Source organism: Motacilla alba, chromosome 2, assembly GCF_015832195.1.
Source record: "Motacilla alba alba isolate MOTALB_02 chromosome 2, Motacilla_alba_V1.0_pri, whole genome shotgun sequence".
In the NCBI taxonomy this organism is placed as follows: domain Eukaryota; kingdom Metazoa; phylum Chordata; class Aves; order Passeriformes; family Motacillidae; genus Motacilla; species Motacilla alba.
Window position 1 is genome coordinate 5,268,146 of NC_052017.1, and position 14,926 is coordinate 5,283,071.

General features: G+C 41.6%; 1 protein-coding gene across 6 annotated transcripts in view; it reads left to right on the forward strand.

The window, feature by feature from the left end:
• LOC119698372 (sodium channel protein type 5 subunit alpha-like) overlaps positions 1-14,926 on the forward strand; it is a 215,350-nt gene that overhangs the window by 160,071 nt on the left and 40,353 nt on the right. For all 6 annotated transcript variants that reach the window (XM_038130203.1, XM_038130206.1, XM_038130207.1 and 3 more), the window contains 2 exons: positions 2,685-2,805; positions 11,908-12,062. In XM_038130203.1, coding sequence (XP_037986131.1) covers positions 2,685-2,805; positions 11,908-12,062 — 276 coding nt within the window. The remainder of the gene's footprint in view (positions 1-2,684; positions 2,806-11,907; positions 12,063-14,926) is intronic.

Sequence of the window (14,926 nt, forward strand, 5' to 3'; positions counted from 1 at the left end):
GTCATCAATGGCTCTTGTGTCCCTGACTCTTCCCTGAGTTCATGAAAACCTTCTTAATCCCTTTAACCTTTCCGACAAAGAGTAACCTTTGCTTCCTTCCCAGAATCATCCCTAATCTTTTCCTTATCTCTCATATGTCTGGTTCCTTTTTCTAATCCCTGTTCAGACCCTCAAACCTTAATCTACAGTTTTCTGAATTCATGTTCATTTATTCCTCTTCTTTTTGAAGGCTTTTCAGAAGAAAACCTGTCTATTTGCCTTGCATGTTCCCCACCTCCCTTTGACCCTGATGGATTCTAATATTTCCTGAAAACTCCTCCTGATAAATAACTAAACAGTCTATGATAATTTCATTGTATTTTGTTCTGTGATTTTCCTAACCTGTCTCTGCTAAATCCAGCTCTGCAGTTGAAAATGTTATCAAGCTGACATTGCTCTCACAGTTTTCTTTGATTTCTGGCTATTGGTAAGAATTATACCCAACAAAGCTTCTCTTCTCATTGGAACCCCTATTTTCTACATCCTACAGCTGCATATGATTTAGGACTATTTCAGTGATCTCTGTTTTGACATCTTCATAACAGAACACATAATGACTAAATGCATTCCCTAATGAACAGTATCATAAAGTTCTGACTGTGCTAGAACTTGGTATGACATTTTTTTCCACCATCATACACTGTTGTGAGTCTGTAGGAAATGGGCTCTATACGACAGCTGCATTCTGAATATGGCTTTTCAGAAGCTTTATCCATATCTTGGACCTGTTCTGTTCTTTCGGATCTCTCTTTTTAAAAGGTCCCTTCTCAATTGTTTGCAGGTCTTTTGCGTACAGCATTAAAAACCCTAGCCAAGACTATGACCTTCTGGATGCTGCAGCTAATTGCAAACAAGTAGCTTCCACCCCCGCTTGCGAGCGCTGCTGGAATGTTCAGTCTTGCCCATTTTACCCCAGGTTCAGCATTTCTCTGAATTCAGCTATAAATTTTGCATTGACTGCGTATGCTGGAAAACAGAGGACCCATTTTCACATTAATAATAAATATATAAAGCTGTGCCTAGTCTCTTACTCCATCACCATCATGCTTATGAAAATAATACTTTATCTGTACGTGCCATCTCTCATATAACTATCTCACAGGCTGTTTAAAAGCGTGGGTAAGTATTATTGCCCTCATTTTTTAAAATGAAGGCAATAGTATTGCAAGATAAAGCACAAAAACTTTTAAGTGGGAACTCAGAGAACGGAGCAAACCAGTTCACAAATGACACATCTCTCCTGCTTGGAGCTATTTGTCATTGCCATGACCCATAGACGATACCAGCTTTGATATTGCCCACTTATACCAGATAATGCTCTAATACATCCAGAAACAAACTGTGAGCAGGACTGGGCAAATATCAGGTCTTTCACGTTAGTGACCAAGATATTTAGCTTGTAAAATTTAAAAGTAAATAAAGTAAAATTTAATTTAGGATTAACACAAAATAGAAATCCTTTATTTTAGCTAGCAAATAAAACAGGGAGGAGACATTTCCTCTTTTTGTCTAAAGAAAGTGTCTTGATTCTGTTAAAGGAAAGTTTAACCTGAAATGAAATTTCCATTTCATATTTGGATGACTTACTGAATAGTGTATCATATGTCTTTTAATCACTAGTTCAGCCTTCAAAACAGATTTTTAAAATAATATGTTCCCCAGAATTTTTTTTACCCAGATCTTCTTGAGAGTTCCTGCTCTAAATAGATGAGACAACCAATGCTTCAGGGAGTGGGAATGTTCTTGCCCCATTTTGCAGAGGAGGATCTGAGAAACACTGAATTTAAACAATGCACCTAAGATGATGGTGTCAAATATTTCAGGCAAGTGGTAGAGCCCTTGAGACATTTCCAAAAGCCATGTGCCCCTTCTCCTACATCACCTGGAGATCAGAATGGTGTGACAGAAAGGCAAGGGGCCATGTCATGTGCTGAGAACAAGTTAGACATGGGATGACACAGGAGGAAGATCCCTCTCAACATATTTGTACTTTAGCTTCCTGTGGCTGGATGCTGGAGGAGAGGCTGTCATCAGGAGCAGAGCATGGTCCTGAGTGAGCATGTGAAGATTTCACCCACCAGCTGTGGGTGAGGAACCTCAGGAATGAGGCCCAAAAGACAGGAACCCAAGGCAGGTCATCCAATTCATCCTTCAGCATTTCAGGAAATAGGTCACACTTCTGGTAGCCCCCACCCAAAGGTATGAGCCTTCAGGATGTCAAACAGATGAAGTCCATCATTCCAAGGTTCCACCTACCATTAACCAGAGCAACCTGGTCTAGTGGAAGGCGTCCCTGCCCATGGCAGGGGGGCTGGAACTGGATGATCTTGAAGATCCCTTCCAACCCAAATCATTCTGAGGTTCTGTGATTATTATTAAATGGCTGTGCACTCTCTTTCTGTGGTTTGCTTCTCTGTTGTTTCAAAAAATAAGTTCTGTGTGTTAAGTTCTTGTTGATGGGTCAGTCCCTTTTCTCAGGGTAGGCAGAGCTGTCACCAAGGAGTGGCACCTTGGGAAGTGCATGGCAGTGTCTCTGTTGTGGTGGCTTCAGCTGGGGTGCTGGTTAGTGGAATGACAACTCAGCTACTTCCTTCAGGGCAACTGATCAATTTGTTTTCCACATCTTTGCTCTTGTTGACAACAAGCTTGATGAAATCAGTCTTTCTGAAGGCAGCACAGTGGATTTGACAAATCCTGCAGAACTGCTGGAGCAGATCCCCGAGTTTGCTGAGGAGCTGATGGAGCCTGAAGATTGCTTCCCTGAAGGTAAGAGCCTGCACGTTTCACTGCAATGCTGGGGCAAGAAACCTTCTTTTCTCTTACTGAACATCTCCCAAGCTTCTCACCATGTTGCTCTGGTTGCTTGCAGTAGTATTTCACTGGATGCACTTTGTTTCTTAGGCACTATAATGCTCCAAACACACACCCAAAATCCCTTGTGACAATTAGTCTGGATTTCCAAGGTGAGATAAGCCAAGAGCACGCTCTAAAATGCTCCACAGCTTCTAAAGTCTTAGGCTTTTAAAATCATAATTTGTCCCATAAAGAGTGGTTTGTTTCTTTCTTTGTTTTTTGAATGCTGATTTTTGTCATTTGGCCAGTGGAGATTTCTGCCTTCCAATATGTGTGCATGATCAAATTTGGTAAAGAACTGACCAGATCAGAATGTTTCCATTGCTTAAATACCAGGCAGTTCACAGAATCTGTATGGAGGGTTCATGAGTCTCAGGGACTCTCTTCCATTTATTTTAAAGGGTGCCAAGATTAGCACATCCAGTAAATTTCATCTAGTCAGAGAACTGCTATGCAAAGGGCATTTAACATAATTATCTTAGATAACAACAGACCACATTTACATATCTCTTTTAATACTGAAATTCACCATAATTTTAGTAATATTTTAACACCAGCCTGCTCCAAAACACAGATGTAAAACCCAGCTACATCAGAAGATCTATGTTAAAATAAATATATAAAGTAAATAGCATCCTAAGTTATTTCTTCTCAGAGTGAGTTCTATTCCAAATATTATCATCTCCATCAATTTTTTTGTTTTCCTATAAATCTGGGTTGGGAAAAACAGGGTTAGCTGAATGTAAGAATAGTCCCTTGAAAATTCAAGCATTATTATAAACAAAAACAGAGCAGCTCAGATGGGATCAGACAGAGATGATTTGCTGGGTATATGAATGCCCCTGAAGTCAGCAAAAATGTGCATCTCTATATCTATGAGAAAGATGATTGAATGAGGTAAGGGAGCCCTGCAGGGCTTACAAATGTCCCTAGGATCTAAACATTTTTTTGGCAGCTCTGCTTAAAAGCAGTAGCCAAAAATTAATGCAGTTGACAGAAGAAAGCATGGTGTAATTATTCAGGCCCATGCAATAACGTTTCGAAATTAGATCTGGTGTTTTCATTCTTTCACAATAAATTTCTTAATGGGGCTAGTGAGCAGCAATCTCTGTTGTGCCCTGCAAAGTGATTATGTTATAGATGCCTAAACAAGCCAGTGCTGTGAGATCAAGGCTGTTCAGATGCCACTTTACAAATTCTGAAACTGTGGTTGGCCATGACCACCATCCAGTTTTTTAAAAAGAAATGAAGCAGACACCACACAACTCTTTCCCAGAGCAGCAGCACTCAGTAATTTGATCCCTCTTAAAATAACCAGACCTACCTGAAATTCCTCAGTGCAGGACCACAGTGGAACCAACCCCGTTTGTCAGATCTTCCTCAGTGCTGTCTGTGGGATGCAGGGTAGCAAGCAGGGCTCTTCTGGATGGATCCCTGGAAGTATTTAACCAGCTTTGAAGGCTGCTGATCATCCTGGCAGCAGAAAAATGCAGAAGCAAAGGCACTGTGGGCTGAACCCCAAGCTTGCCTTGGGTTACTTCCACCCAGGTTCTGGCTCCTGCACCATTCCTCCTGAGCACCCCTGGTCCTGCATTTTTTTTCTTACTCCTAATCTCTCTTAGTTCCTCACCAGTACCTGTGCAGGTCAAGGTGTTTTTCTCTTGTCCCAGGATGCAGCCAGCTGAGCCTCGAGCTCTAAATGGGAATTGAAGGAGAGCCTGCTCTCCTGTCCTGCAGGTGCAGGTGACATCCTCCTCAACACATCTACTCTCCTTTCCTGTGCAGCACATATTTTCCATGCACGTTTTTCAGACTTTACTGTTTTGGCTAAATGTGGTCACATTGCTCGTGGATTTGGCAAAAATGCACAAACACAATGTGATTATTAACTCATAAAATTACGAGTCAAGTTGCCATAAACTGAAAGTCCAAATGATTCTTACATCAACGACGTTAACATTAGGTTTAATTTATGCAGGGAAACAAAGTGTTTTCCTATAATCAACTGCTATTAAATATTTCCAATATTTTTGCCCAAACTTATTATTGCAATTAAACCTCATGCAGCTGTCACTTCAGCCTAGTTAAAAACCAAGTAAGCCAACTAACAGCAGTCTAATTAGCTGAGATGACTAGGCTTTAAACTACTAAAATGAAAATATTGAAGGGCATGCACTGGGCAGGTTTATCTAGTGCTGCCTTTACTGACTTTTTATAAAGAGATACAACAATATTTGGTACATTTGGGAGTATGAAAGTTAATATTTGTGAAAGAAGGAGATTATGTGACAAAGAAGAGGGAGAGGGGAAGGGTTAATTTCTTAACTTCTGTAGCTATCTAAATTCAAACTATGACATTTCTCAACGCATCCAGCATAGGTTATGTCCTGAACAAATATGTTCCAGATTCAGGCCCCTTTTTTTCAGATAACAAAGGCAACAAAGATAATGCTTGTTCTTGAAATAGTTGCTGAAAGTTTGCTGAGGTCACAGTTTTCCGGGAGTTGGGTGACCCAGATAAGCCATGGGTCGTTTTTCTTGGGGAGACTTGTTAATGTGTTATCATCTCAAAATAGCTTTGATTAGGGTCAACAGGGAACATTCTTGGGTCAGGAAATGTGAAGGCAAGGTAGGGTCACAGCCCTGGCAGCGAGCAAGTATTGCTGGGAAGAACCTGATAGAAATGGAGAGACCATTTCTGGTTGATGGGAAAGGAACATTTATCCAATGCCAGCTATTTGGGTATTTTTTCCTCCAGATGCCTTGCAACACTCCAGTCCTGTTACCTCCATCGGTATGTGTTCTCTGCAGCAAAATTTGCTCCCTCTTTGGACATTATCTTCTGTGTCTCACAGAAGGTCATCCAAAGAGAGCCCTCGGGCCACAGTGCGCTCCTCTCTCCCAGACCCTAATAGGAGAAAGATTCCACCAAGTCCTTAGGCGTAATTCCCCGCTGGCAGAGGTTTCAAGGGAATATCACCAGAGGGTCATGAGGGAATGAGCAACCTCGCTCAGCGCGGGGTTGGCCGCAACCCGTGACACCAAGGACGCCCAGAACCATCTTTCCATGTGACCATGGGAGGAGCTGTTATCGCTCCTAAAACGCCCAAATGTCAGCTGGAAAATGCCGCGTGCCCAAGTGAAGTTGGTCTGATTAGTGGTGGGATCTGTGTCCTGCCCTTCCCAACCGCGGATAGTGGCTGTTTAGAAACAGGAAAGGGAAGAGAAGAAAAGAATAGACCATTAAATGGAATAAGTCTAAACAGAGCTACAGGGACTGCCACTAGATGAGTTTTAAAGGCTGAGTAAAACCAAGCCAAACTCAACAAAATGTGCTCAATGGCATTCTAGGAAAAAATCATGGAACAAACCCAAGTTTTAAAGTATCACTTCTCTCTGTCTGTCATACCTGAGCTACTCTGTGCTTTTCCACCAGGAACAGCCTGCTGGCATTATGTTGTACACAATTTTCAGGCACCATAAGACTCTTGCAGCCCTATTATGCATCCAGAATTAAATTAATACGGGTTGGACAGGACCTCTAGATTTAAAACTCATCCACCCCCTCACTCAAAGCACAGATGACACCAGTAGTAGGCCAGGCTGCCCACTGCCTTTGCTCCAAGGTGTCACACTCCTTGATGATGTGTTTTGAGGAGAGTAGCAGAAGATAAACAGGAAATGTACCTTTGTTAAACCCTTGGAAGGGTAAAACACTGAGCTGTGGTTTTGTCAGATGCCCTCTTGGCAGCCCAGAGTTGTATCAAACAAGTAAAATTTCAGCTCTCCTGATGTGTTTCAGGTACCCAGACGCTGGAGACAGTGATGGTTAATCTCTCTTTTATAATGTAAAACCCAGCTGTGCAGTCACAGAATCATGGAATGCTTCAGGTTGCAAAGGACCTTAAAGGTCATCCCATTCCAATTCCCCTGGGTGAATTAGTAGTGGGGCCAGGAGATGAGGAAAGGGTTAAATAAGAAGAGTCTGCTGAGATAATGTTCCCTCCAGCATGGGGAGAGAGTTGGGGTCTTTCAAAGAGGGTACAGTTGGGTTTTCTCTCTTATTTGTGCACACCCTGGTAGCCAGACTGGTATTAGAAACCCAGCTTGGCATATATATATAAATATATATATATAAAACCCATGTTATGAATACCTGCCTGCTTGACTTCATGGTTAGGAAGTTGTATTTTGTGTCAAACTGAGCAATGCTGTAACCAGCGTTCAAAGCTAAGAAAAATACTGTTTTGTTCTAAAAATGAATGTCCCAATAATTGAGAGCCCTTGTGTAAAGGCACTCACAAAATTGCTGTGGTTTGAACACAAGGTACCACACTTGCTGGACAACAGAATGGTAAAAATGAATTGGTGTTCCTGGTTTATTGAGAGAACCAGCAGCCCGATCCCTCCAAAGCTAAAATAATAATTTTATGAAAATTTAAGTATATACATTGGTGTGAACAAGTAGTGGATTTATAAATTCTTTGCCCATAAGCCTAAAATCAGTAGGCTTGGCTGTCAGGCATTGAGGAGGAAGGTTTTGCAGTATAACTCCCACATTTATAAAGAGATTTTTTTTTCCCCAATGCACCAAGGTAATGCAATCAAATCTAAGAGCTCCATGATTAGAGTGCACCAGGCTAGAAAATGTGAATATGGAACAAAAAGGATATTTACACAGAATGCATAGAATGCATTGTATATTAAATTCCTTCTCCTTTTTTTTTTTTTTTAATCTTCAGTTTGTGCTATAGGACACCCTAATGACTGAAGGGACTATTTCCCTTTTTATGAAATATGACCAAAAAGTAAATAATATCATGGGGTATTAGTGCATTTGGAAAGGTTTCTTGGTAAATAGGCCTCTGTTTTATGAGAAATGGTATGAAATACCAGAATGTCAATTGAAAACAGACATTCTTCTTGGACAACATGACCACAGATGCAGCTCAGAAAAGCTTCACAGATTTACCAGTAAATAATTCAACCCCATGGGGGGACTTCTTCCACTGTTCTGTGTTCTGATGAGCAGTAATCTACCAACCAAAAGACCATGGTGGAAATGAGTCCGTTTGCTCTCAAAAACAGTGCTGCCCAACATGAATTACAGTGGTAAAACTAAGCCCTGGCAAAATCACAAGGTGGTCAGAGCCTTCTGGACAACCAATTCCCTCCCAGCACTGACTTCAGTGAGACAGCACAAATCTGTTGGACCAGGCAAGATGAGTAACTGTCATAAGAAATGCCAGAGGTTTTATTCCTGCCTGGACACTTGCTGTGATGAAAGGTGTTAATGAATGTTCTCCTTCGTGTGGATAAAAGTGCACCAAAGCTGGGCTTTGCTGACCACCTGCCTTATTATAGGAACAGCTGGAGTTAGGATTGCTCAGACCCTCTCCAGGTCATGCCTCAGATGCATCAAAATTATTTTGATATTTTGATTTCACAGAAATGGGAAAAAAAAAACCAAAACAACAAAGCGTTAGACTATAGACCAAGGTCAAGTAAACTTTTTCTGTTTGGTTAAGTGAAGTTTCTAACTCAACATGTAAGCTTAGGTCAAGATGATCAGAGCAGTAGGCTACCAGCATTAGAAAGAGTCCAGAAAACTGTGCATGAAAGCACAGCCAGGAAGGAAAATCACAAAATTTAAATAGAAACAGGTTTCTACTAATTCATTAAAAGACCTGTTTTGGGTCAGGTTTTTTTTTTCTTCTTCTTCTTTCCTTTTTCTCTTTGTGAATAGCTAAAAGCAGCATTTCATCTGAATTGCAGACAGCACAATTATTCACGGAAGTACTGCTTGACATTAGCAATTGTAGCAGAATCTGGTCTAAACATTTCTGAATTGGGCCCAATCAAAAGCATGGGATTTAATAGCACTGTGATTTTAGGCTGACTCATCTGATAAGCTATTTTGGATTTTTCAAGGTATTACTGTCAGTAACTAGGACTCTTTTTTCAGACTGAAATTGCATGAAAGCAATCAAAGAGCATTAAAAAAAAAAATAGTGGTGCTACCTGGCTTTCTGTCTTTAAAAATACCTCTCTGTACTTGCAGACTATCAGATGGAAGCCAACTAAATCAGTAATAGCCTGGTTTAACTGTGTTGTACGTATTTCCCATCAGAATGAAGTGACTTTGGATCCCACAGTGCCTGCTCATTAGTTTCTAATATGAAGGTGATCCCTAATTTTAGCTGTGCCTGGGCTCAGGTAATCATGTAGGCTCCCTGTGTAGTGGAACTCCTCCAGGGAATGATTCAGCCAATTTTCCTACAGCGGGGAAAACCACTTCCTGGGAGATTCTAACCTTTTCCAACAGTATTTACAGAGCATTTCTACTCTGCAGGAGCATGGCAGAGCATGTCATGCCTGTTACTGGCTGGACCTAAGCATTTGTCTCAGAGATAAAAAAGCCAAGTAACCATCTAGGTAGAAATTTATGAAAAAAGAGCAAAGTGTTTATGTGTAAATGTTTTATGTAAGAAAAAAGCTGATTTTTTTCCCCAAATTGGAATTGGTTTTGGGAAGGAGAGAGATGCAAGGACAGTTAATTCTACTGCAAGCAGTGGCTACTTCCAGTACAAAGGGGGAGTTCTGCTTAACACATAAAATCCACACTTACAGAGTGGATAACCTGCTCATGAAGTATTCATTTGATAAGTGAGGGATTTCAGCCCAAGCCTTTGATCTTCCTGATTCAAAGCTGGGGTGACAATGAGGTGGGCAGTCTCCCTGAATTATAAGCCCAGAGAGTGAGCCAGACACCTGGAAAGTGTTGATGACCATGTGGGCTGTGGGATGAGAAGCAGTGCAAGAGTTTTCTGGCAGCACTGCTGAGGTGCAGCTGATAGTGCCCTCGGTCATGTTGTGCTGGTGGGATTCTCCTGATGGACCTCTCTCAGCAGAGAATCTCCTTTGTGAAGTCTGTTCTGTGTACCTACTTCCTAAAATACACCCAAACCCACATGCACTGCCAGCTGTGAGCATTGTACTGGTTTTAACAAAAAGTAGTGACTAATATGATGTCCTTTTATCGCTCGCCTTGATTCTTTAGTGTTTGGGATTGAAGTGCTTAGAAGGATAATTCTTGCCTTTGCTGAAGTGGTACCTGACCTACAAAGGGATAGAGAGCTGGTTCTTACATCTCCATCTTCTCACAGGATTATGCCTTTCGAAAAAAGTTTGAAAAATTTAGTGTATTCCGACTGAGCCCAGAATTTCTCTGAGTTCCAGAATGCAGAATTTCTCTGAGTTCCAGAATGCAGTGGTAAACTGGGAGATGCTGTGGGTCTGTGTGATGCAGGCATTTAGAGATCGAGTAGTTTTGTGCTATGATTGCCTTTACATAAATGGTTTATTGTCCTTTTAGTCCCACACCAAAACCTACCACAGCCAAGAGCCCACACCCAACCAAAATCTCCGAAATGTGAGGGGAAAAGTTCTGGGGGTAGTTCCTCCATGAAGGACCCCACAGTTCTGCTGCTGCACAGGAGGGATCTGGGACAAAACAAACTCACAGAAAATGCCAGGAGCACCACAGTAGACTTAGCAGTTCTCTTCCTCCTGGCAGAGCCCTGTGCCAGCACAGCCCCACTTCCAGCTTGGGAATTCTGACATCCCAGGAGCTGCACTTGATCTCCTTCCATATCCAGGCAGCTCAGGCACTTCAGTTGTGCCACCTTGAATTAGCAGCCTCTGCTCTCTCTGTCACCTTGGCACTCACCCTCTTTTCTCCCCAAGCTGCCTCCCCTAAATATTATTTCCACTCACAAAAACACTGCATTGCATCACCGTGGTAAGACAGCCATCCTCCCTTGTCACTTCTGGCCACTGGCTGTGTGTTTCAAGACATGTTGGTGACTTTGGCCACCTTCCAGCTATAGAAGCAGTTGGCCTGTGGCTTTTTTTCTCATGATGAGGCCAATAAACCTGCATAGTTAAGTCTCTTCCTGTAGAACACATGGAATAAATGTAAGGTAAGAAGCTTGCTTTTTGAAAATAAAATAGTTCTTGAGGGTCATTCTCATCAGCAAATGTGACATTTGAGTCAGATTATCTGACTTGGAGACTGACTGGCCAGGACAATTCCTGGCTCCCAGGGTCCTCTCACACCATTTTAAGTCCTTGCCCAGCACAAGGAAATGCACATGGTGTTTTTGAAGTGGGAGAGATGGATCTGTCTGTTACCAATGACAATATCTTTTTGCTACAACAAATGAGTGTTGCTAAGGAAACTAAAAATGGCCATGGTCTTGCCTATCAGAAATCCTTATGTGGGCCCCATTACCAGCACAGCACTCAGCTATCACACACTATTTGTCACTGAGGTCAGAAAGTGCTACAAAGCATCATTGGGGATCCTGCTATGGAGCAGATATCTAAATTTCTGTGACATCAAAGGGGATTTAACTGCCTCAGTATAATTCCAAGATTGTTCTAATGCCTTATTTAAGCTAATGAGAGTCCAAGAGATCAAAATCTGCTACTGCTTTTGCTGCCTGAGTCTCTTATGCACATTGGTCCCATCTGCACTGTAGCACCTCCTCTCATCATCTCTCTTTCATCAGATTGCCACTTTTAATCAGTAATTCCAGTGGTATTGTACTAGCAAGAAAATAACCTTCCTCCATTCAAAAGGATGTGGAAGCTATCACTAATAACCTCCCAGAGTTATTAGTCCTGATCAGAAGTGCTGCCTGAGCTCTGTTAACACATTTTGAATGACCTAGGGCACTGGTGACTCATGGCCAATATATTCTGTATCACAGAAATCATTGGGAGAACTCCCTGGGACACATTTTAAGTGATTTTGCATGTTTTTTAATAGAGGAGTGAGAGAGGGAAATGGAAGGCAGAGCAGAGAGGTTTTGTGAGAAGCAAGAGGAAGGAAAGACACTGTGCAGCAGTCTATTGCTAAAAGTAATTTTCCTTAGCAGCCTATTATTGCAGCTTCAAGAACTAAATGGGCTTTTTCTAACAATTCCTTTGTTTTTGTTTTATTTCTTACAGTCTGTGTGAGATTCTTCCCATGCTGTTCAGTGGACATCACAAAATTTCCAGGCAAAATTTGGTGGAGGCTGCGAAAGACCTGCTACAGAATCGTGGAGCACAACTGGTTTGAAACATTCATCATCTTCATGATCCTGCTGAGCAGTGGAGCCCTGGTAAATGTGACAGCATTTCCTAACTGTTTAAAAGTGGACATGGGTCTCCAGTGTTCTCCAGTTTAGCTCTCTCTAAGATCTTATGAACCCTTAGTGGTCATTTCGCAAAGCAAAGCATTTAGTCTGGGGCTAAAACAGATTGTCAGCTTTTCTGATTTCACCTGCCATCACCATATGGTGGGGAATTTTCTTCTGCTGTGACATAAAATTCTGACTTGCACATGTTTTGAAAAGAAAATCCTTCAGGAAGCCTGTGTGAGGAAGTTTGCCAGCACTGCTGCTTCAACATCCCATAGCTGCTTCTCCATGAGAGTTCCCATCTGGAGGCTTGCATTTTGCTCCAGGGATGGCTTTGTTTTTTTCCTTTTCTTCTCCTTTTTTAATTTTTTTTTTTTTAGCACTTTCTGTAACCAGCAAATCAAAATTATAAAAGACACAGAGGGCAGTGAATCAGTGCTACCCATGGAGCTAGTGGGTGCCTGTATTCCTGTTTTGAATGCACCTTAGGTTAACACTCAATACCTTCCCTGCACAAATCCTGTTGTGCCCAGGTGAACGTGTGTCTATGGACACTGGTTTGTAATTGCCCAGGACTCTGATAGGGGATCCTCTCCTCCTGAGATCCCACTGCTTTCTGGAATTATCCTCTGTGTATTTTCAGCCCTGGCTCTTCACAGGGATGTAGTTATATTTCTCTTTTGCATGTCAGGAATGTCCCTGGGGTTGGTGGGATTTCTCCCAGGTTTTTATCTTGACCTAGAGCAGAGATGTGTATCGAGAGTTCCCCAGGCTTTAGTCTGGTGGTCACCAGTCATCTCCTTTGTGATGGAGTAAGACACACACTTATTAAATTTGCAGGCAGTGCCATGTTTGGACAGGTTATCCATGCATTTCCAGAGGTCAGGATTGACTCCAGCCAAGTGGGTGAATCTGCCTTAAGCAGTAAGGCAAGCATCACCTTAGAAAAGTGCCTGCTTCCCCTCACCAGGAATAATCACAATAGGAAGGTGTGATGAAGGATGTCTGTAAGGGAGCAGATTTACTGAAAAAGAACTGGAGAGGGATCAGGCAACAAACAGAATAAACTCCATCACAGCTCTGCACAAAAGCCCACCACCCCACTGGGCTGTATAAATTATCCTGTTCTTCCACTCCAGTTGGCATCAAGGAGGCCTCAGCTGGAGCACTGGCTTCAGCTCTGGGCGCTGCACTTTGGGAAAGACATGGGCTAATTGAAGAAGCTCCAGAGAAGAGCAACACAAATTATCAGTGGCCTAAAAAAAGAGGAAAAAACACAGAAGGGCTGAGTTTATGTAGCTCAGAGAAAGTCTCTGAAGGGAGAGGTGACGGTGGAAATGCATAAATGTTGATGCAAAAAAGCAAAGAGATGGACTGTTCTCCTGGTCCACCAGGGATGGGCTGAAATGTCACCCAGGGGGTTTTATTTTATTATGAAAAATAGGAGGCTGAAAAACTTGGGTAAATAGTAGGCTTCTGAAAATTGTCACAGCTTTGCTGAAATGAATGGACTCTGACAGTTTTTGCACCAGCTTGAGCATCAGAATGTTAATTTTTGAATACATTTTAGAGGGGGAATGTCTCTTGCTATAATATGCTTTAGATGAATACACTTCCTTACATATGTAATTAAAAGTGCCTTAGATAACTAAAGACTGCAATATAAAGCTCATTTAATTTAAATTGCATGCATTCATTTAGTTTTTGCAGCTTTCAATTTAGCCAATGCAGTTCTGTATAAGGGCAAATTATCCTGCATTTTCTCACATATCAGCACCGTGCTTCAGTATTTGGACTGGAGATGTTGGAGGCAACACACAATTTTTTTTTCCTGGTGTTCCAGGTTGCTCTCTTCCAAAAACTGAGCTCATCTGGCTGCATCTCTAGGACACCCTAAGTTCTTAATGGAGAAGACCTATATATATCTTTAAGCCTATATATATATATATATATATATATATATATATATGTATGTATGTATGTATGTGGTTAAACCAATAAAATATATCTTCAGCTTACTGCAGAAGATCCAAAAACCTTTCTTAAGATTTTAAGCCATAAGCACCCAAACTGGAAGCCTACTTTTTAATAGTAATTTTGGATAACACTGCAGGTATCCTGCTTAAATCTTTTTTTAACACACAAAGCAAAGCAGAAAAAAAAAAACCCTTCTTGATATTTTATATGAGAGAGGTTTCATCTGTTGTCACCATGAAAAAATGCAAAGCACCAGAATTTTGTCATTTGGGTAATATCCATAGCTTGTCCAGAAGTACAGAAGTGTCCAGGTAGCACATTTTTCATCCCTTAATAAGCTGCTTCCTGACTGACAGTGTGCTTTTAGTAGACAAAACACAATGTACTTTTGGACAAGTTAGTAGAAAGTAGGGAGAGCAAAGGAGGGAGAGGAGGAAATCACTTTAAATGGTTTGTTGTTATTTTTGCAGTAATTACAAAGTACAGCAAGTCATCTGACAAAGTGAGTGAGCCCCTAAGAGAAGTGATAAACTCCAATCTGTGCATTGTTTTCAGGCTTTCTCCAGCAGCTCTTTCACACCCTTGAAATATCATTTTTGAAGGCAAGATAGGAGACAGGGTTGCAGCGAAAACGTCACCCCAAAGTGTGGGGACAAATGGACAAGCTTTGGCACAGGCTGCCAAAGCTTTCTTGTCAGTTTAATTACTGTTCCCTGGCAGGCAAAAGAGCAGTGTGACTGCCTGAGTGACAAGTACCACACTTCTTGTATCTCCAGGCACTGGGTGTTTGCTAACTTTTTGAAGCTTCTCAGAAAGTAGCTACAGATCTGGAAATATGTAAATGCAGATAATTCAGATGATTAGCACAG